Here is a 23,776-nt window from a genome sequence, read left to right on the forward strand (position 1 = left end):
AGTTAGGACGATGACGGTGTGAGCCTGGAAGTACGGGCGGAGTTTACGAGCTGCTATTACTAGGGCATATGCTAGTTTTTCTATCTCCGGGTACCTTGCCTCTGCTCCCTGCAAAATTTTACTAACATAATATATGGGTCATTGGACCCGGTCTGTTTCCTTTATTAGTACCAAACTGACCGCCTCGTCGCTCGCCGAGAGGTACAGTTCTAAGACCTCGCCCACCTCGGGACGGGCTAAGGTTGGCACACTAGCGAGGTAACCTTTTAGTTCGTCGAACGCGAACTGGCAGTCCTGGGTCCACTCGAACCCTTTGCCTTTGACTGCCTTGAAGAAGGGTAGGCAGCGGTCTGCTGACTTTAGACAAGAAGCGGCTTAGAGCGGCTATGTGGCCGTTTAGCCTCTGAACCTCTTTTACTTTACGAGGTGGTTTCATATCTAGAATGGCTTTTATTTTGTCCGGGTTCGCCTCAATACCGCGTCGATTGACAATGTAGCCTAGGAACTTGCCCGAGGTGACGCCGAAGACACACTTGTTGGGATTCAACTTCATGCTAAACTGACGCAGGATTTGGAAAACAAAATCTAAGTCTTGTATTAACTCTTGTGAAAACTGAGTCTTGACGACCATGTCGTCTACATAGCATTCTATCTTCGTACCCATCAGGAGCCGAAATAGCTTATTTACAAGTCTTTGGAAAGTTGCCCCGGCATTTTTTTAGTCCGAAGGGCATGACTTTGTAGCAATACAGGCCGAACTCGGTTATGAAGCTGGTTTTTTCCTCATCGGATGGGTTCATCCTAACTTGGTTGTAGCCCGAGTAGGCGTCCAGGAAGCTTAGCAACTCGTTTCCCGAGGTCGCGTCCACTAGGCGGTCAATTCTGGGGAGGGGGAAGCAATCTTTCGGGCAAGCTCGGTTCAGGTCGGTATAGTCGACGCACATGCGCCACTTGCCGCTTGCCTTTTTTACCAACACCGGGTTGGCCACCCAGCTCGGGTAGTGGACTTCCCTTATGAAGTTTGCTGCGAGGAGCTTCTCAACCTCCTCGTCGACCGCTCTCCAGCGTTCTGGGGCTAAGTTGCGTTTCTTCTGTCTAACGGGTCAGTTCGGCTCATAAGGGGTCTTCGATGGAAGCTCCGATGCTTAGTGTGCGAGCTGGGTCCGTAGCTGAAGTCGGGATTGCGACTGTTTCCTCCGTGGGCGAAGCTCGCTCCTCACCTTGCTCCGCCGGCCGCTCCAGTTCGAGGTCGTCGGCCGCCTTGGTTTTTCCCTTTAGGGCGGCAACGTAGCACTTGCGGGACTCGAGCTGGTCGCTCCGCACTACCCCTATACCGAAGTCCGTAGGGAACTTCATGGCCAAATAGTAGGTGGAGACCGCCGCCCGTAGGATATGCATGATCGGCCGCCCTATTATGGCATTGTATGGGGAGGGGGTCGCAACTACTAGGAAATCATGGTTGAGTCTGACCGCACAAGGCCATGTGCCGACTTCCACAGGGACAATTACTTTTCCGAGGGGCCTGACTTCCTCTCCGCTGAAACCTACCAGGGGAGTGTTTGCGGGCTTCAGCTCGCTCCTCTTTAACTGCAGCTGGTCAAATGCTGATTTGAAGAGGATGTCCGCCGAGCTGCCCGAATCTACGAGTACGCGCCTGACCTCGAAGTCGTTGATCCTTAGCTTAATGACAAGCGCGTCATCATGGGGGTAGTGGACTCCTCGCGCGTCGTCCTCCGTGAAAAAGATTGGTTCTTCGGTCTTTGGTCTCTTTGGAAGGTTCCGTTCTTCGAGGGCCGCTTCGCGAACTGAAGTCCGGGCTGCTGCCGAGGTACACCTCGCTACCACAGAACCTCCCACTATTACATGGATGGTTCCCCGAACTGGCCTCTCTTCCGGAGGCTGCTTCTGCAACGATTCGGCAGGTCTGTTGCTAGACTCGGGGGCATCCTTTTCGTGCTCCCTTTGCCGACATGCTTTATTGTTATTGCTTTGCTGTACAAAGTTTCTCAAGTATCCGCGACGGATGAGTCCCTCTATCTCGTCCCGGAGGTTATTACACTGTTCGGTGCTATGACCATGGTCTCTATGGAAACTACAATACAAATTCTTGTCTCTCGTTCGGATTTCCTTTTAGGCGAGGTGGCCACTTAACGTACGGAGCGTCTTTGATCGTCATTAAGATCTCTGTCCGCCTCGTGTTTAACGGCGTGTAGTCCGTCCGAACTGCTAGGGGGGCCCGGAAGGACTGGTTCGGCTTCGGCTCCCGGGTCGGATTTTTTCTATTCACCGGGTTGGAGAGCTCGCCTTCTCTCTTTCTTTTCTCGTTCCCGCCTTCGGTTCGTTGGCTGATTTCTTCCTCTGTCCTCATGAACTTATCCGCGAGTTTGAGGAATTCGGCCACAGTCGCGGGCTGGTTGGCCACCATGTGCCATTTGAACTCTTTGTGCGTCACCCCTCTTTTGGCCGCCGCGAGCTGCACTGCGGGGTCCAACCGCGGTATTTGCAAGCATGCTTCGTTGAACCGCTTGATGTAGCCCTGAATAGATTCTCCTTCTCTTTGGACCACTCCGAAGATGCTTTCCTCTGTTCTGGGGCACCTTCGGCTGGTGACGAAGTGTGTGGTGAAGACTTGCACGAACTGGGCCCAGCACTTTATCGACCCGGGGGCCAAGTTCCTGTACCAAGTGCGGGCTACCCCCCTGAGGGTGGTGGTAAAGGCCACGCACATGCACGATTCGCTAGCCCTGGCGAGGTGCATTTGCGACTGAAAGGCGTCAACGTGGTCGTTGGGGTCGAAGGACCCGTCGTACTTGTCCAGAGGTGGGAGCTTGAAGTCTCTGGGTAAGGGGACCGCCAGGAGTTCCGATGCGAGGGGGGAAGGAACGGAGAGAGCCGGGGCAGCCCCTACCTCGTCCGAGCTCGTGTCTTTGCCTCCGAATTCCGTCAAGGCGCGGGTGGCGGTTTGGCGACTTCGCCGACGCCTTCGCCGTTGAGCGGGCCTTGTGCTGGCGCTGCTGGCCTCCGTGTTACCGAGCTCGATGGGCCCGGAGTGCTGGTAGTCTGCCGCCAGGGCGCTGAATCGGTTTTCGGTGAGCGGGAGCTCGGGCTTGGAGCGCCGGGGTGCCGACCTCGCGAGCGAGGTTCCCGACCCACCTGCGGGTTGCGAGGCGGGGATGACATTTTTCTCTCTTCGGCCTGGGGACGAGGCCTGGCTGTTGGGGTGGTTCTGGGGCCGGGAGGCCTTCTCCTGGCGGGGGCGCCCATCCTGCGGGGAGGCCTTGACCGGCCTCGGAGCGAGGTGGCGAGGTGGAAGTAGTGGTTGGTTCAGTGGCAGTTGGGGGAACTGCTGTTGATAGTGATACTGGGAGGTGTTGTGCAGCACTTGGTGCTAGTGAAGCTGGTGTTGTTGGAACTGTTGCATTTGGGCTTGCATTGCCCGCATGCACTGCATCAGGTCCTTCAATCGGTTGGCTAGCTGCCAGGGGGATGGCAGTTGGTTCAGTGAAGGTTGTCTCAATGGGGAGAGGAAAGGGGACGCTTGTGGTAGAAGGGTTTACGGGTGCCACTGCTTGTGGCGTGTTCAAGATGGGGATCCCATCCGCCGAAAGGGGGATGGTGAACTGTCCAACGCACACTACGGGGACCTGAAGTTGCTCCCCGGTGGCGTTTGTCTCCGTGCCACGTCCGGTGTTGCTGGAGGAGGCCATGACTGTTGGGTTTTTTGAAGAAAAAAGGGGGTATCGAAGTTTGGAGGGAGGCTTTTTGAAGCGTTTCCCACAGACGGCGCCAATTGATGGAGCGCGATCCGGCTGGTCTTAGTTGTCTGCTGCCTTGCTTCCGAACGGGGTAGCAGGGAACCTGAAACGGAGGAGATGGGAAAGCTCCGGGGGGAACCCGGTGTAGAGGCTCCGAAGCTCAAGTTAGAATCCTTCAAAAGCAAGGTAATACCAGATAGCGCAAAGTTTGCATACCTCCGTTGTCGGGGGGCAGGGGGCTCTTATAGTCACTTCGTGTACTCGTCCCGAGGCCCTTGTCAGATCGGGTATGATTACCCTTGTGCTTGTCAATTCGGCCGTCGTCCTTTCTGCTGAGACAGAACCATCACTGCCTAACCGTCTAACTGGAGATGGCGGCGTCAGTGGTGGTGGCAGGTGACCGTTTAGAGTGCTACTGCCAAACGTCAGATCCCAAGTCAGTCAGGCGTAGCGCCCTCGGGCACGGACTTCCCCAGTGTCAGGCATGGTACGACTTGTTTGGCTTTGGTGCCCAGAAGGTGATGCGAAGTGCTGAGCGAGGCGGTCTTGAGCTCGGAGGTATCTATAGGGCAGGTCAGTTCGGCGAAGTGTATCCCGAGCTGTTACAAGGTGGGTCAGTTCGGCGAAGTGTATCCCGACCTGTTACAAGGTGGGTCATTTTGGCGAAGTGTATCCCGACCTGTTACAAGGTGGGTCAGTTCGGCAAAGTGTATCCCGAGCTGGTACAAGTGGATCAGTTCGGCGAAGTGTATCCCGAGCTGTTACAAGGTGGGTCAGTTCGGCGAAGTGTACCCCGAGCTGTTACAAGGGTCAGTTCGGCGAAGTGTGTCCCCTTGTTCCCGCCTAGGCTTGGCCCCTTTTGCCGAGCTGTTGTTTCTGCCACGTGTCACATGAGAGAGGTCGGGCCAAATCTTCCTTCATCACTTACTATCCCACTCTTCTCTCTCTAGACCTCCCACCATTCTGCATTGGCCTTTTGTTTTTGCCATGACCACTGGCCCTTGTTCTACCCTGCTGTTGCTGAGATATGCCTTCTCCTCCCTTATGGAGGCTTTTTTATCATTTGCTACTCTTTGAGCCAAAAACTCTTTGAACAACCAGTCAACTTCCCCCCATCCTTTGTTATGTTTCCCTGCTGGTAGACACACCTGTTGCCTTCGTCCTTTACCAAAAAATTCAGCCAAAGCTATGAAGAAGCCTTTTTCTATTCCTCTTACATTCAACAACATATCTTCTCCCTTTTAATGTACTAAAATCCTGCCAGTTTATCCGTTTACCTTTTGAACAGGCTCCAGCTATGAACTCTCTTAGCCACTCAATCACTTCTAAACCTTCCAACAATATTGTACCCTTTTTCGCTTCCCTTACCTTCAAGCTTACATTCCCCTTGATTCTCATCTCTTCGAATAGGAAACTTTTTGTTTCTATCTTCAAGGATCTCCTCCACTGACCTGCTTGCACAAACTCCATTTCTCTAACGAACTCTAGCAAAGGATTCAACTTTCTCATCCAACAAGAGACATTCCATTAAACTTAACGATCTTTTATTGTTTGGCTAATGAAAGCCCACTAGACTAAAAGACAGACCCCAAAAAAGACCATAAAAGCCCATATTGATCTATATCTGAGAAGCTACAAGTGAAACTTATGATCTACCCCCAGTGACTGAGCATTGACACAGGTATATTCTTCTTTTTTTGGATTCCATGATTAGGATTCGCATTTTTTGGATGCCAAAAAGGTTTTAGACACCAGACACCTCTTAGATAGAGAAATCTACGACTAAAATTTAATAATCTCCTTGATTTTGCTAGGTTTTTGGATCATTGTTCTTCTTAGACAACTACATAGTAATTAGATTCCAATTTGGTCGTATTTCATTTGAATTCCCTATTTTAGAGCTTTTAGGGTTTAAGTGAAGATCTTTCTTGTGTTTCTAGGACCTTTGGCGGATTTGGTTCCCTAAGGATCTGGAATGCTAGGTTTGGTAAACTGAATCATGTTGATTTGCCACCTTGACTGTTGTTGAAGGAATTTGGGTTTCCTTTTGGATTTTTAATTTAGTTGTCAGAACTAAGTGGGAACCATGACCAATGTAAGTAATATATGTATGGTTATATCATATATGTTAAATTGCAATTTTTTCCTCCCTACTTGATCTCAATATCACCAATGCAGAACGAATGAAGCTAGTGTTTTTTTTCCCGGAGTTGACGGCACAGAAGAATTGAAGAGGAATGAGAGATATGGCTTCCTAAATTTTCATGTTTTCCCTTGAGATAAATTTAATGGTATTCATCGATTTTAATCAATCAAATAAAAATTAGTACAATTGGGTATGTATCCATCTTTCTCTGTCATGTAGTTGTTTTTTCCTCTCTTTTGCATGGGGGATGGTGGGTTTCTTTTAATTGAGAAAAGTTTATTGAAACTGCATTCTGATTATCCATTGAGTTGTCTTCAACATAAAGGTTAAGTATAGAAGCCTAGAACAAATGAAGAGTATCAAGTTTGTCATTGATCTTTTATTTACTTATTTTTGGATTAAGCATCATTGGTTCTTTTTCTATCAATAACTAAAGCATTTTATTAATTAAAGTAGGAAGAAAATGTACCACCCATTAAATACAAAGACTATGAGAGATAAAAAACCTATTCTCTCTCCCCCAACAATCCAATTCCGTTGCAGTTACGCCCAGAACAGAGATTCCCTCCCCACCCCTACTTGGCTAAGGCATCTGCTACAGAATTAGCACTTCTCTCAACCCACCCAACATTTATATCCACTTCTCTCAACCTCGAATTAGAACTTTCTCTTATCATTGATTCTTTATATACTTCAGATTATTGTGTATAGCTTTACGACATATACTTTACGAGCAATGAAATTTGTATGTTTTACCTACTTCGACCAAGGGAACTTTTCTAGTTTTTGTTGGATGTGTTAATTTCTGATTTTTCCTTTGCTAGTGTTTTTTCCCATCCATGTTGGCACATTTTGGTCCTGGCAGTCCATATTCAATGAACATTTTATTTCTCAGTTGCTTACAATTTTCTTAAATGCTAGCTAATAAGTAAATGACTGATTCGTGTCCATATTCAACCAGCTATAACTGGTCAAAAAGGAAAGTTGAAGCGGTTCTAAAAGAACTATTAGCATGACATTTTGAATATTAGTAAATGAATTTTACTAGTCTAGTAACCTGAACTAGAAGTAACTTTTAAGTGGAACATGTAAGCATGTGGGCCAGTAGGTGAATTATTGATACCCACAATAATTCCATTGGATAGTTAGTTCCTTTTGGCTTCCATTGCTAATGGCTTTGGGGTGATGAAGAACGACTTATGGTAATGTTTAGTTCAGTTGCAGATAGATTTGCAGGAAAATATATGGTAGTTTATTTAGAAGTGGCAATAGTAAATTTATTTTGTATGAAAGAATATGAATACAGGCTGAAGGTAGGCAAAAAGAGTGACATCTTCAGCTATGAAATTGAATTTGTGGAGTTGATTACCGGAAGAAAGCCATTGGACCCTGAGTTTGGAGAATTGCCTATGCACTACTATGTTCCCAAGGACATACCTTCCATGGCAGATGCCATAACAATGATGGGGGAGGAAAAGTAACAGTAGCAATGGTGGCAACAATGCTATCAAAGAGCCTCACCTGTAACAAGGATTCTATAGGAACAAAGATGAGTTCCTTCAGGACAATTTGTTTTTTAAATTAATTCTTATTTTGTATGCAATTTTTTTCTTGTCAAATTCTGTATCATGGTCCAAGATGTTTCATGTTTAGAGAATGATGGATATATGGAAAAAGGGTTTTAATATTTTCCTGATTATCAATAAAATTCTACGTTTTATGGATTCTAGTTCTTAGAAATTAAAAGATAAAATTGAGGCACAAATCAATTATTTTGCACAAGTGAATGAATGTATAAGTGAGACACACAAGTGTTGTTTTGCACAAATAAAAGTGTATGTAGGGTCCACAATTGTTAATTGTATGTTTGAATGTATCAATGGGTCCGGCACATGGCATTTCATAGGTGCTTTTCATTTAGATGTTCAACACTTGTTTGTTGTGCTATATATGCTTACCAAACAGTCTTTCGGTTTTTTTAGCTTTTGAGAAAATCTATGAAAAAAATTGTAACCAAACGGTCTTTGGTCTTTAAAGATCTATCCATAAAAGTTCATTAGTCTTTTAAGGTCTTGAGCTTTTGGAGGATCTTAGTAGAAAACCTTATGTGCTGATTTCGGCCAAGCTTCTTGTGAAGGAAGAGTAGAAAGTTGGGGATTTCAGCAAGAGACAGAGGAAAGGGAAGAAAAGAGAAGAAGGTCGACTAGGATAGATTAACTTAACCCTAGCCGCCAGCCCCTCATTCTATTTATAATTAAATTAAGTATGAGATATTACAAAGATGCCCTTAGTAGGGCGGCAACTCAACCTAAGTAATTACAGCTCTCTAAAAAATAAAAATTAATGGGCCCAAGGCCCAACATCTTAATTTAAAAGGAAATAAACTAAACACAAGTCGGCCCACTCAACAATCTTCATAAAAAGACTTGCCAAACGCCTCCTAAATCTTCCAACTGTATCCACCTAGTCCAATGTTCTTAAACTTGGCCCAGACCAGACAGTTGAATCAATTGATCTGCAACCAGTAGGAAAACCAGGTCTGGGATAGGATGGATTTCACATTTTTTTGTCAGAAAACCTGTTAAATATTTATAGTTTAAATACATATGGAAATAGATCCCCTGACCAGGTCTCAGGACCTGTCAAATTTCTGCCACGTCCAATCTGTACACCAAGTAGAGGACCCTCTGGATTGGCCACCTAATCAATACAGTCCATATCAGCCTTCCGTGGCTGCGTTGTAGTTTTAGCTAGTGTTTTGTTTTGTACAAGTAACATTATCTATTGAAAGTTAAAAGTTCCTTCATTAGTGGAGGGGCAGGAATACAAGATGAAGGAAATTGCCAAGTCATAAATTGATTGGAATCTGGGAAAGATGTGCTTTGGGCCCAGCAACTCTAGTCAGACATGCTAGAACTTTAGGGACCAACCTGAATTGCGCAATCAGGTGGTTTCTCAGATCAGAAAACAGTTTAGTAGACATTAGCTGGGGCAAGAGTAGCAAGAGAGAATTTATGTTGGGGTGAATCAAGATTGAGGGAATCCACATGTAAAGAAAATAACGTAGGAAAAGAAGGGCATCATCAGCTTTATGCTGTTTTTGTTCCCTGTATGACAATATCTTGTACACCTAGAGATTCTCATCTTCCAAAATAAAATTACGAATTACTGTTGCTTATAAAAAATGTCCATTGAAAGTTCCAATATGTTATACTAAACTTGTTAAAAAGGGGCACTCATTCAACTATTCTGACCACATTGCAAGGATTTTGGGGTTCAAATTGCCCCATTAATAGAGAACAATGAGAAGAGTGAATAGGGTCACTTTGGGCCTGAGCCAATTTGCCTAATGGAAGAATCCTTTGTCATTTGGTGTTGTTTGCTAAATGACCAGACTAGTAGTGGTCAATATTGTTGCACGGGTTGCCTTTTTCTATTGGTATATAATGCAAAAAAAAAATATGGATTAATTCAACAGTATACATTTTTCAATAGGCATGTTAGTGAGTCCATGTTTCTTGTTTTATTAAGTCAAATTAGTAGAAGATCAAGACTGTAATCAGTCTTGAATCCTAATAGGTTTTAGGTTTACAAAACAGAAGAAAAGTGAGAGAAAGGAGAAAGAATAGAAGAGAAACAGGAGAACACAAGGGGTTGAAAGGAGGGACAGATTCTGGCAGATCTGTCGCCGCCACTCTCTTATTATTTATAGGTTATGTTTAGTACATAATGGAAAGGACACATCTGCCCTTAGTACTTACATGATAAATAAAGTAAATAAAAGCCGAAATAAATAACAACTGAATTAACAAACTGACTCAAACTGACACTACTATAACTGAAACAAATAACAACACATGCTGTCCTACGAACACAGTGGGGACCACTGCAGTGGGGCCCACATCAGTGTTCTCTACACTCCCCCTCAAGTTGGGAGTAGATATCTATCATTCCCAACTTGGATAGGTCTGTCTCTAATTTCTTCCTTGGTACAGCCTTGGTGAGGATATCCGCGAGCTGCATATTAGATGTGATGTACGGAAGACACACTTCTTGTGATGTGACCCTCTCTCGCACAAAATGTCGATCAACTTCAATATGTTTAGTTCTGTCATGCTGCACTAGGTTGTGGGCTATATTAATAGCTGTCTGATTATCACAATACAGCATTAAGGCTTTTCATAGTCAATACCCAACTCTTCAAGTAGTGACCTCAGCCATAAGATTTCAGCCACTCCGTTAGCCATTGACCTGTATTCCGCTTCAGCACTAGAGCGGGAAACAACACTCTGCTTCTTACTCCTCCAAGAGACAAGGTTACCTCCCACAAGGGCACAATATCCAGAGGTAGACCTTCTGTCATCAACACTCCCAGCCCAATCGGCATCTGTATATACTTCCACCCTCATGTGATTATTGTTCTTGAGCAGTATACCTCTACCCGGGCATCTCTTCAAGTATACTAATATTCTCTCTACCGCAAGAAGATGAGAAATTCTAGGGGAGTGCATGTACTGGCTAACAACACTAACTACATAGCTGATATCTGGCCGAGTGAGGCAGAGATATAGGAGTTTTCCAACCAACCGTTGGAACATAACTTTGTCTTCAAGAGGCTCCCCGCCCTTTGCACTAATCTTGTGATTTTGTTCAATGGGTGTATCAGCCAACTTAACACCCAACTTTCCAGTTTCCGCCAACAGATCTAGAACATATTTTATCTAAGAGATAAAAATCCCCTGCTTGAATCTAGCAACCTCAATACCCAAAAATTACCGTAGTGCACCAAGATCTTTCACCTCAAACTCTTGATGAAGGAGCTGTTTGAGGGACTCAATCTCATGGTTGTCATTTCCTGTCACCACAATATCATCAACATATACTGCAAGTAGTGTCAGAGAGGACCCCACCCTCTTGATGAATAGTGTACTTGTTCAGTCTCTGAAACAAAGGCCAAGAATGGTTTGCTGCAAGGGATAACAGAACTCGGATGGTGGTCATCTTGGCTACTGAGGCAAAGGTCTCCAAGTAGTCTATACCATAAGTCTGAGTAAACCCCTTTGCAACCAGATGAGCTTTGTACCTTTCAATAGAGCCATCAGCATTATGCTTCACAGTGAACACCCATCTGCATCCCACCGGTTTCTTTCCTTTTGGTGGGTCAACCAGTGCCCAAGTATTATTCTTCAACAGGGCATCCACTTCAACTTGCATTGCATCTTTCCATTCTGAAACTGATAAGGTTTCTTGCACTGCTCTTGGAATAGGGACATCGGCAATGGAAGTGAGATAGGACCGGTAAGATGGAGATAGACGATCATAGGATAAGAACTGTGAGATGCTGTGAGTTGTAAAAGTGGTGCAATGTCGTTTCGCTTTGCGAATGGCAATAGGGAGATCAAGGTCATCCACAAGAGGGGAAGTAGCAACAGTGGGAGGTGTCTCAATAGGCTCTAGATCTGGAGCCGCAGAAGGAACTGGAGCTGGCCGGGACTGCCGATGACTAGGATCAACCTGCCTGCATCGCCTGTGATAGACTCTCAACTCCGGCTCCCTCTGACCACCCTCACCACTACAGCCTTCATTACCCAATGAAATAGGTAAAGGAACAGCCCCACTTCCACTCTCACTGCTCTCCCCCTGAGGAGAAACCCTAGGATAATAGGGTGTCTCCTCAAAGAATGTGACATCCATGGAGACAAACCATTTCCCTGAAACCGGATCATAGCAGCAATAACCCTTTTGAATTTGTGCATAACCGAGGAAAATGCATTTGGAGGCCTTAGGTTCAAACTTGGAATGATAAGGCCCGAGAAACTGAACGAAACAGGTAGAACCAAAGGTTTTAAGGGGAGCAATGAATAACTCCTCATCTAGGTATAGAAGGGAAAAAGGGGTTCTCATATCAAGAACCTGGGAAGGAACTTGATTAATGAGATAAACTGTCGTGAGGATAGCATCACCCCAGAAGCGAATAAGTACATTGGAGGTAAACATAATGCTTCTAGCCACCTCCAAAATATGCCTATTCTTCCTTTCGGCAACACCGTTCTGCTAATGGTGTATAAGGGCAAGTGCTCTGGTGAATAACTCCATAGCTAAGAAGGTAGGAGGTCAATGGCTAAGCAAATTATTCCTTTGCATTATCAGATCTAAGGACTTTGATTTTGGCCCCAAACTAAGTGAGAATCATTTGATGGAAGTTTTGGGTCAGAGCAGGAACCTCATCCCGAGAACGCATAAAATAGACCCAAGAAAAGCAGGTATGGTCATCAACAAACAGTAGAAAATATAGGTACCCACCCATAGAAGAGATATGATATGGCCCCCAAACATCAGTATGCACAATATCAAAAGATGAATTACTCCTTTTATTACTTAAAGAATAAGAGGTTCTACAATATTTGGCAAACTCACAACTCTCACACCTCAACTTTGATAACTCAACAAACTCAAATAAAGCAGGAAACAGACTCTTCAAAGACTTAAAAGACAAATGACCTAATCGGTTATGCCAAAGCATAACCGAACTCACAGACTGGGAAACAAAAGACTTCTTATCCACTGACTCCTCCCGACGAGAACTCTTTCCAAGCAGATAGATCACGTTCGTCTCACGGCCAGTCCTAATCACCTTACTCGTCTCCAAATCCTGAAAAACACATCGGTCAGGGAAAAATGTTACTGAACAGTTCATGTGTTTGGTAATACTACTAACTGAAAGCAGGTTAGTATCAAGCTTAGGAACATGCAAGACAGAAGATAAAGAAATAGTATCCGATAGCTTGATGTCCCCCTTGCCCGAAATGGGAACAAGAGAGCCATCAGCAATGGATATTCTATCTCGGCCAGAGGACAAGTGATAAGAAGTGAACAATGATGGCAAGCTAGTCATATGATCGAATGCACCTGAATCTATTACCCAGCAGTGGTCAGTATTACCTGGAGCTGAAGCATGGTAAGCTGAAGCTCAAGTACCTGAATGTGCAAATGCAGATGTGGCTGGAGCTTATGGTGACTAAGATGGCTGAGTTGAACTCCCAACTTCCTTTTCCAACTGTATGAGGGCAGCCCGAACAGCAACTAAAGTCTCTAGGGATGTGCCTGATGAGGATGTTGAATCAGTGTTCACGGCCACATGAGCATTACCATTCTTATTTCTTAGTTTTGCTGGGACCAAGTGAGGATGTAGCTTCCAACAAGTATCTTTTGTGTGATTGGGTTTCTTGCAATGTTCACATACCAGATCCCGTTTATCTTCCTTCTTCCGGTCCCTTTCTGGATCACCCCTGGCTTAGGTTTAATAGTTGTCAAGGCTAGGAAAGGGGGCTGAGGCTGCATCATGACTTTCCTCCTGGTCTCTTCACTATGCATCAGGGAGTATGCTTGAGAAAGGGTCACACTATCTCTTGTCAATATCTGTTGTCACACAATGTCATATTCTGAATTCAAACCAGCCAAAAACTCAAATACCCTATTCGTCTCGACTTGCTTTCTGTGAGTCTGTGCATCTTTGGGACTCTCCCACCCAAGGGTCTCTAGATGGTCAATCTCATGCCACAAGGATTTCAAGGTAGAGAAATAAACAGAAACTGGCTTCTCTCCTTGTTTAAGGTTGTTCACCTCACACTTCAGTTCATAGGCTCTGGCAACATTAAGGGGTTGGGAATAGGTTTCTTTCACAGCATCCCATATCTCTTTAACTGTCTTTGCCCACAAGTAATTTCGGCTGATATGTGACTGCATAGAATTACACAGCCATGCCATAACCAAATAGTTCTCTTGAACCCACTTGGTGTATGTTAGGTCCTCCTTGGAAGGTTCTTTCACATCTCCCAAGAGGTAACCCAGTTTTTCCCTTCCTCCAATAGCCATCATGGTTGATTGAGCCCGCTCCAAGTAATTTGACCCATCAAATCTCATAGTTGTAATATGAAACCCGGTTTCAGATACACTACCATAACTGTTGTTTCCAAAACTACTTTCTCCCTGACCCTTAAACTCCATCTTTGATCAAGAATCAGTGGCTACAAACTGTTAGAGCCACTATACCAGAAAATAGAGTAAAACAAGCAGGTCTGAAATCTGATCTGAAACCAACACAAATCTGATCTGATCCAAAATCTGATCAGAAACCAACCCAAATTTGATCTGAAATCAATTGCCTCACAGTATATGCAAGAAATCAACTCAAATCTGATCTGAAATCAATCGAGATGAACAGTACCAGGCAGCCTGTCAATCTGAGATGCTATTTTCTGAAATCACTAATGTGGGGCCCACTACTACGAGAGAAAAATTATGGTTTCAACTGTAGGTCTGAAATAAGTGCTCAGTTGCACTTTCCAAGCAGTCCGCACAAGTGGGACTTGTCGTAGGGCAATATAAAACCCTAAAAACTCTGAGAGGGGGGGGGGGTTCGGCCCAACAGTCAAACTCTAGAAACAAACTTAAAAACAGTCCGGTCTCTCCTTCTAGATAGGTCCAACCTATCTCGACTGATTGCAGTCTCTGAAACTCAATAAAAAAAAAAAAAAAACTTACTTATGGATTTCGGTTTACTGCCTTCCAGGGTTACCTGAACCCTAACTTTCACTGCTTCTTCCTGATTACCATCTCTCTGCAAGCCGCGGCAAGTCTTCAATTGCTGCGAACCTCTCCTGGTAATCTCCAAGATTCAACCACCGAATACTTCTTCATAAGCTTCCAGCCCTAGCAAGTCCTCATGTGGTTGGTTGGACTAGACACACATGAGAAGCCCTAGATAGTCTCTGATACCAAGTAGAAGATCAAGATTGTAATCAGTCTTGAATCCTAATAGGTTTTAGGTTTACAAAACAGAAGAAAAGTGAGAGAAAGGAGAAAGAATAGAAGAGAAACAGAAGAACACAAAGGGGTTGAAAGGAGGGACAGATTCTGACAGATCTACCGCCGCCACTCTATTATTATTTAAAGGTTATGTTCAGTACATAATGGAAATGACACATCTGCCCTTAGTACTTACATGATAAATAAAGTAAATAAAAGCTGAAATAAATAACAACTGAATTAACAAACTGACTCAAACTGACACTACTATAACTGAAACAAATAACTACACATGCTGTCCTACGAACATAGTGGGGACCACTGCAGTGGGGCCCACATCAGTGTTCTCTACAAAACTCTTGGATAAATGTTGAATTCTAAATCCTGTGTCTATTAAGTTCATGCAACATTGGTTGTTCCTATATGTGTTGGTGAGTGGGTGGGTGTCGAACACGTTCATATAATTTTACACTTGTATCATAGAATAAATTTTATTTGTATATGCAATATGTTAATAGATTTTGTAATTTAAGATTTTTAAAATCTTTGAGAACTTATGAAATCCAGATTGGCTAGCTTTCAGACTGGTAGGTTGACCAACAACCAGTGGGGAAACCAGGTTAATGACTAGATTGAATTTTGGAACACTGCCTACTCCACAATGCTTATTAAGCCTGTCCCTAGGACCACAGTGAGCCCCAGCTATGAATGATGTGATCCACATTTTGAAAGGGTTTTATATATCAAAAAATCTTCATGACATGGCGATGTATCGGGGCTCATCATGGTCCTAATAACAGGCTTAGCTATACTCCTCTTTCCTTTCAAACATTATAAGGTCCCAAATAATAAAATCTCTTTCAAAAAAATCCTTCACTATCCATGTGAGTATACTATGGAATGAACCATTTCCATTCAATAAGTTTGATAAAGTGATGCCATATTCACAACTCACAAGGAATATTGGCAATGGAGTAATAGGAGGGAAGCAGTAGTGGGCAATTAAAGTTACCTAGTTTGGTCAAGATTTGCCAACACTAGTGGGTCCATGTTGCTGAATTTTGACATGTTAATTGTGCATATAATTTTGCCATTGGTAGTCCCTCAGTGATCTAGTCATCAAACACTCAATCTACTGCTGAAATGGAATAAAGAAATAAAAAACACTCAAGCATTTCAATGGATAAACATTATTGAAATCAGCAGGATATACATACCAACTCCCATTTCCAAAAGTATTTCCTCTTGGACTGCAGTAGTTACAGCCACTGCTTCCTGCACAGAATATAATAAATTGGGGTAATCAACAGATACATGTAAAACCTCACTAAGAAACATAGTTGTCAAGGCGATGCCTAGGCAGGCGCCTAGGCGACAAGGTGCCCTTGGAGGCTTACCTCAACCAGTCGCCTAGCAGTTTTGTATATTGTCTTATAAAATATTTTTATATTGTTACTTTTTTGAGATTATAATTATAAAATAGACATTATTAAACAAAAATATTCATTTTTTCTGTTTATAAACTAATTTCTTTTTATTATTTTCCTATTTGTTAGGGTTTAGTCAACACTTCAGAATTTGAACCAATAAGTAAGGGAAAAACTTAAAGTTTTGTCTAATCAACACATTTCTTCCTCCACACTTCTTATTTTCTAGACATAAACATGAAGTTTATAATTTTCTTATGAAAATTATGGATAATTATTAAGGAAAGATGGTTATGGAACCTAGGGAACTACCTAGGATATGTATTTTTCACTTAAAAAAATCCATCGCCTAGGCGCCCCCCTGTCGCCTAGCCTCGCCTTGGTATCTTGAAAACTATGCTAAGAAAAATGTCACTTGGTGGAATTTTTTCTTGGTATTAGAACCAGAATTTGGTGTAATGGTAAAATCTAAGGTTAGATTTTATCCAGTCCAAACTTCCCAAGACCCTGGATAGGGTCAGCCCTTCTAATATCAGAATGAGAATTGCAAATCCAACAATAAATTACATTTACATCACCACTCACCATAATGTATCATATATAGAACATTTAACTAGCACTTTTTTAAGTACTTCTATAGGTATTTATGTCCATGATAAGAATTATTCATTACTCGTCAAAATTCAAAAGAACTAGTATTCTTTAAGTTCCCTACATCATGATTCTGACAGCGACACATTTGACCTCGTTCACATACCAAAAGAAATGTAATACTCACAAGTTACAAAGCAACAAACTTCAAGACAAATCAGTGCATCCAGCAGAAAGCTGCCTACTGAATGTTTTCTTTCTTTCATTGTGGGATACCACCCATCAAGAAGAGTGCCGAAACCTCGTTTGAACACCACACCTATTTAAACAGATACAGGAACAGGAAATAGCTTCCATCTTGATTTCTTTCCATTATCATTTTTACATTAAGCCATTTTAATAGTTTAAAATATACTCATTCAACTCAATCCCAAATCTCCAAAAAAAAAGAAAAAAGAAGAAAAAACCTTCACATGAATCCTACTCTCCTACAACAATGTCAACAACGATAATCTCATGAATCCTACTCTCCTAGGATATTCTCAGGCGATTACAAAGGCAAAAAAGGATGTACGCCACCATTGTTTCAGGAGCTCGAAGAAAAGCATAATTCTCCAGGTAAAAGGACATAGGCAAGCCTTTCTCGATTTTTATTAGTTTTATTATTTTTTCTCCCTTACGAATGTGTGGTTAGAATTGCATGAATCCAATTTAGCAAGAATTCCTAGGGTGTGCATTGATTTCACAGTTTTAACTACCTAAAGCAGCGAACTGAATGAATTTGCCATTGAGAAAGGGGAATTTGAGCCAAGGTTCAAAAACCAAATTATAAACAAAATAGGACGTAATTAGAGAGAATTTACCTGTTTATCCTTCACAGCATCTGCAATTCGTCTCTTCACATCTAAATATTACAAGAAAACAAAACGAAGTGCGCATATTAATAGACGAAGAGAACAGAATCGCATTCGTCCGTCGCCTATCGGAGAACAGGTTGGGGGAAAAACGAAAGAATAGAAAATAGAGATACAAATACAAAAAGGAAAAAAGAGGGAATAAGTGACCTCACCGGGCTGGGAGGTCAGCTCGGAGAAACGGTCGAACATATAAATTAACTGCTCCTTGGAGAGCATTCCCGATGTCTGAAGCTGAGGAGCAGCCGCAGCAGAACCAGACATCGTGACCGCGCGCAGGATAACGAGTCAAGGGCACCACCTCTTCCTCGCCTCCTCGGCTCGCCACTGAAGAGTCAAGAGATAAGTGGGCCGAGTCTAAACTTCGGGCGGCAGGCTGGACCGTCGAACCCCACTAACACCGGGAAAGAGTATTTAAGTGTTATATGCTACACCACTTATCTTTTAATCTGAGCCGTAGAAATATAATACCAATGCCATAAATCATAAGATCAAGAACTCACAACCACTTCGGATGACCTTGGAAATAATAACCATTGGATAAACAAATTGATCAAAAGGAAGTATGATACAGCAGAAACAACGGACTCATGTTAAAATTCTTAAAATTCATACATTGGGCTGCTAATAAACTAGAGAAAAAATAACCAAGTTATTTTCTAAAAAAGAAAAAAGAAACAAATTGTTAAAACATAAAGAGTATTTATCATCAGAAATCTTCGTCCAATTTAAACACGTGCGTTCCACCGTTCCCATTCAAACTCGACATGACCGAAGCTTTCTGGTATTCTCCAACCCTTTTCTCGAAGAAATTGGTTTTCCCCTGCAACGAGATCAGCTCCATCCAATCAAACGGATTCTGAACGTTGTAGATCTTTCCATATCCCAAGGCACCGAGCAAACGATCGGCCACGAACTCGATATACTGGCTCATCAGATCACAGTTCATCCCCACCAACGCACACGGCAATGCGTCGCACACGAACTCCCTCTCGATGTTCACTGCGTCGGCAACAATTCCCTTGACTCGCTCCTCACTCAGTTTCAGCCTCAACAACCCGTAGAGCAGACACGCGAAATCACAGTGTAGCCCCTCGTCTCTCGAGATCAACTCGTTTGAGAAAGTTAAGCCCGGCATCAGGCCGCGCTTCTTCAACCAGAATATCGCACAGAAGCTGCCGGAGAAGAATATCCCCTCGACGCAGGCGAATGCGATCAGGCGCTCCGCGAAGGATTCGGAACCGTCGATCCATTGGAGGGCCCACTCGGCTTTTTTCGCCACGCAGGGGACGGTCTCAATTGCGCGAAACAGGCGGCTCTTCTCGGCCGAATCCTTGATGTATGATTCCAACAAGAGGCTGTACATCTCGGAGTGGATGTTCTCAATAGCGATTTGGAAACCGTAAAATGCACGGGCCTCGGAGATTTGGACTTCCTTCATGAACCGAGCAGCGAGGTTTTCGAGAACAATACCGTCAGAAGCAGCGAAGAAGGCCAGTACATGAGTAATGAAGTGTTTCTCGTCATGGGTTAGGATTTCCCAGTGACGGAGATCTTGGGAGAGATCAACTTCTTCGGCAGTCCAGAAGGAGGCTTCGGCTTTCTTGTACATTTCCCATATTTGGGGATATTGAATTGGGAACATACAGAACCGATCTGGGCTCGGAGCGAGAATAGGCTCTTCGGGCATCGAAGGCATTATCGACAAAAAGAAGTTTATAGAGGGGGGAAAAAAGAAGAAAGTACAGAAATGGAGTTTTTGACTTGGCGGGAAGAGGAGAAGTTGCAGACGAAGATTAACCGGGGAGGAGAAAGTATATAGGGTTGAGCAAATCAGAAACGCAGAGATTGAATGGTTTGTATGAATTTTTATAAGGAGAGGATGCCGGTTGGTTTAGTTAGGCTGAGCGGGGAATTCAAAATTTTTCAAAGAAAAAGCTTGCAGCGGAATCAACCGGCATCAGAGGGTGACTTGTTGAATTTAGGTAGAACGGCCTGACCTTGCACTCTTATGGAGGGTGTAACGGTCATTATACAGTGAAGTTTATTGTTTCTCGTTGTGTCAAATGACGAAATACCCTTATATTTCTAGCCAAAAATTAATAGCATATAAGCTCGAAGAAAGGGCTAAAGCGTCTTATTGGGGAGCTTGTCTTGGAAGAATTAGGAGCGGGGATTTGAAGATTTTTGAATTTGGAGGGGTGCGGACGCTTGTCTACGAGAGGGAAGCTCTAAACTGATTTTGGGACCGTTTCTTTTTATCTAGTTTTGAATTTCGGCGGGAGTCATTATTCGCGCCCCAAACGAGCGAAACAGACATGTCTTTGTTGTAAAGCGGCATAAATTTATTATAAAACTAGTTGGCCGCGCCGGCCCACAAATTCCAAACTGGACCTAGGTTTTGGATTCAGGCCCAATCTGCACCCGGGCACGCATCAGGAACACAAATCTTTTTGCCTGAGCCTGGCCCATAATTTATATAAGCTACATATTATATATAATGCTGATATTTGATTTGTTTTATATTACAGTCGGGGGAGAGGGTTTGATTGGTCAAATCTCTTCCCGTTTTTCATTTACTCATATCTATTGTATATATAGCAAGACAGTTCAGTCACCATGTCTCTCCTTGCTCTAAATCCTCCTTTCCAAATTTCTATTTTTTTATTTTTTATTTTTTTAATTCCACATAATTATTAATTAAACTAAAAGGAAATCACATAGGCTTAACTATTCCTAACAATCATAAATAGTGAGGAATTTTCTTTTCTAATGTTTAGCCAAGTGGCACCACTTTCCCCCTCTTTTTTCTAAATTGTCTCTAATTTCTATTTATCTCCTAAATTATCTATAACTCCTATTTATCTCTTAAATTATCTCTAATTTAGTAGAGAGTTTCCCTCCTAAACTATCTATAATTCCTATTTATCCTCTCCCCCACTTTTTATCTACATCTATCTAAAGAAAGTTACAATTAAAAATTTTCATAACTATTTAAATATTATAAAAAATTATATACTAACTATAAACTATTTATTCAAAACACATAAATTAATTATAATAGATTTAATAATATTCATTTTATTAGTAGTTCTATATTTTTACAAAATTCATCATTAAATTATGTAGTAACAATATAAATTATAATTTTACAATTTATTAAATTTAAATGTTATTCAAATAATAAAAATTTAACGTTAAAAAATAAAATATTATTTAAATATTTCAATAACTAGATATCTTAAATAACAAAGCATTAAAAATAGTTAAATAATTATATAACAAAATATTTAATATTACATCGTAGCATTAAAATAAATAAAATTTAAATATTTTAAATATTATTTAAATATTTAACATGACTAAGTTTTAAATAGTTAAAATAACAAAATTCTGTAATAAAATTTAAAAAATATTAAAAGTATAAAATAATCACAATAGATTTCATAATATTCATATTAATAAAAATTTAATATTTTACAAAATTAATGATGAATTATGAAATAATAGTACTAATTATAATTTTATGGATTATTAAATTCAATAAATTATTAATGTTTTAAAATTTTAAATAACAATATTATTTAAATAATTAAATAATATTGTAAATAAGTAATTTCACTTATATCAATAAATAATTATAGAAAATAGCCTCCAAAAAAATAATATATATTAGTAATATTTTTAAAATAATAGTGTATATTCATTATATATTTATATATATACTAAATTTAATATTTATTTTATTTTCATTAATTATTTATTGTATCTTTCGATAAACATGTTTTCAATAATTATTTATAAATATATTTTGTTTTTTTATTTAATAGTAAATTTCAAATAATTGTTGGAAATTAAAACCTATTATTTAACTTTTTAAATTTAAGCTATCATATTTATTGTATTTTTTTGTAAATTTATTTGTAGTAATTATGCATTTTTATAATTTATTGGTTAATACTTATTAGAGATTAAATATTATTTCATACTACACTGTTTATTGAATAATTTAATATATTTTCAATATTTATTATGTTTTTATCAGATATCTCTATTGCATTTTCATTATAAGCTTATTTTCAATAATTGTGTATTTTTTTCTATAAATTTTCAATAATTATTGGAGACTAAAATAATGTTATTTATTAAAGATTAGACTATTAATTTAGTTGAAATTAGAAGTGTTCATGGATTGGTTCGATTCGGTTGCAGGTTGAAATATGGGAATTTTTCCACTTTCCTATATTAAAATTGTATATTTAAAATATAGAATATTAATATATCTCTATGGTCGAGTCAGTTCTATTTTGATCAGTTTAGAAATGACCAAAGTGAAACTAACCTAACTTGGTTATAATTGGAAAATTGCTAAACCAAAGCCAATCAAAAATACTGTAAAACCGACCAACTTAAGTTGAGTTCAATTTGATAGGTTATTAAAAAGTTAAAATATGAAACAATTATATACTCCTGTATATTTCTATTATTTAACTTTTACTTAACAAAGCCCATACACAACACAAGTCCCCACTAATATATTACAAAATAACACATATAATCATACATAATATTTTATATTTACAAAAATCGTAGCATGTGTTTTATGCATGTATTATATATCATATACTATAAAATATTATAAATATTAAATCTAATGTATTTAATGTATTTGGACAAAGCCTGGCCCAACATAATCCAAGCCGAAGCTATAGCCCTTACCATAGGTACTACGCCCTGTCTGGATCATCTATGATAACCCTAATCAAAGGACATGCAATGCATGGGCTTTGTTAAATGAGAGTGAAGTGAAAAGAATCCGGCGACATTCCCAATTGGTTTAAGTGGGTCTTAGTCCAATTTAATTAAATTTAAAATTTTAATTAATTTCTTTAAATGTATAAATACTAATTTTAAATTAACAAAAAATGTAATTATACTAACTCCAAAGCTTTAAAATCTTCAAAGTTGTTAGTTTTAATATTTAAAACTAATGTAGTTGTATTAATTAGATTTCTTTAATCAAGTCATTACTAATTTTTATTCAAATGTAACATGTGGTCCCATTTAAATTAAGAAGGGGCTTTTGTTGAGCTACTATGTACTCTCATGTGTGTTAAGTTGCTCTAGAATGGAGGTTTTGATATGAAAGCAAGGTGTAAGGCTGGTTGACGTGTGGTGCTGGCCTATACTTGGAAGTCTAAAGGGCTGGTTTGGTAGGGGTATAAACGGATTAAATTCGAATCCGATTAATTATTTGAATATTCAATTCGATTCGAATTTGACTAATTAATTATTTTAGGTATTTAATAAATATTTTATTTATATAAAGTATATAAATATATAAATCATTTAGTTAAATGTTTTATATATTATATATAAGAATTAAATAATCAATCAGTTCTATATATTTATCAATAAAATCAGGTCATATCTGAACTTGATCGATTAGATATTCAAATTATTTGATTTTAATTTAATTATGTTGAATCTCAAATTCAAAATTGGATTTTTTGAATACCATTAACACCACTATAGTTTGGGTTACAAAACTAGAAAGGGGGGAGAAAAGGAAGTGGCTGGAGCCCCTATAGGGGCTACCTATTCATTGGAGTTGGAACTCCATTGAGAATAGAGAGAAAATGGGGGATGGCTGGATATGAAGATGGGAAAATATTGATATGGATGAGAGGGAGGGAATGAGGAAATGGACTAGCATAAAGGTGATAAAGCAAGAGTGTTTCTCCCACCCCTTGAAATGGATGAGAGGCATCTATTTATAGGTTAGGGATGCACATTCTAGAAGTTTCTTAAATTATGTTTTTCCCATTTTTGCCCTTCTACTCTATAATGTAATCTTTACACATTTAAAACGTGTGATCATTTTCTTTATAAAACTATCGTGTTAATTGTTGTTTTCCATGTTTACCCTTTTATTATTTAAATCACATGTCTATTTCCATTCTTGAGTGTGCTTAGTTCAACCCATTTTTATTTCTGTATTGTTCATTTATTATGCACATGCTTATTCTTATTCAATAATGCACTATTGGTTTCTAGAATTTCATCTGTTAGTTGTATATATAGTAATTTTGTTATTGTGTTGGAATATTCAGCACTAACGTTTAACTAGTAAAA

General features: G+C 40.5%; 2 protein-coding genes and 1 long non-coding RNA gene across 5 annotated transcripts in view; all 3 read right to left on the bottom strand.

The window, feature by feature from the left end:
• The window catches only part of LOC148862480 (plant/protein), a 39,210-nt gene extending 21,095 nt beyond the window's left edge, over positions 1-18,115 (bottom strand). Inside the window, exons 1-3 of one of the 3 annotated variants that reach the window (XM_088981427.1) lie at positions 17,797-18,031; positions 17,591-17,631; positions 15,927-15,984 (exon numbers count right to left, since the gene is read on the bottom strand). In XM_088981427.1, the coding sequence (XP_088837553.1) occupies positions 15,927-15,984; positions 17,591-17,631; positions 17,797-17,905 (208 nt within the window). In that variant the 5' untranslated portion in view covers positions 17,906-18,031. Of the gene's footprint in view, positions 1-15,926; positions 15,985-17,590; positions 17,632-17,796 lie in introns of all 3 variants that reach the window. The other 2 variants (XM_088981426.1, XM_088981425.1) reach the window with 2 other exon arrangements.
• On the bottom strand, positions 12,243-14,672 carry LOC148862481 (uncharacterized). The gene is made up of 2 exons (XR_016110856.1): positions 12,844-14,672; positions 12,243-12,553 (listed from the first exon to the last, which is right to left on the bottom strand). It is a non-coding gene; the product is annotated as an uncharacterized LOC148862481 (long non-coding RNA).
• Positions 18,116-18,210: 95 nt separating the features above from the next.
• TSO2 (Ferritin/ribonucleotide reductase-like family protein) lies at positions 18,211-19,857 on the bottom strand. The gene has a single exon (XM_088981424.1). It carries the CDS (start codon positions 19,338-19,340, stop codon positions 18,351-18,353), a length of 990 nt encoding a protein of 329 aa, XP_088837550.1. The 5' UTR covers positions 19,341-19,857; the 3' UTR covers positions 18,211-18,350.
• Between the last annotated feature and the right edge of the window lie 3,919 nt (positions 19,858-23,776).

Source organism: Nelumbo lutea, chromosome 3, assembly GCF_056320005.1.
Source record: "Nelumbo lutea isolate HS-2025 chromosome 3, American lotus-T2T, whole genome shotgun sequence".
In the NCBI taxonomy this organism is placed as follows: domain Eukaryota; kingdom Viridiplantae; phylum Streptophyta; class Magnoliopsida; order Proteales; family Nelumbonaceae; genus Nelumbo; species Nelumbo lutea.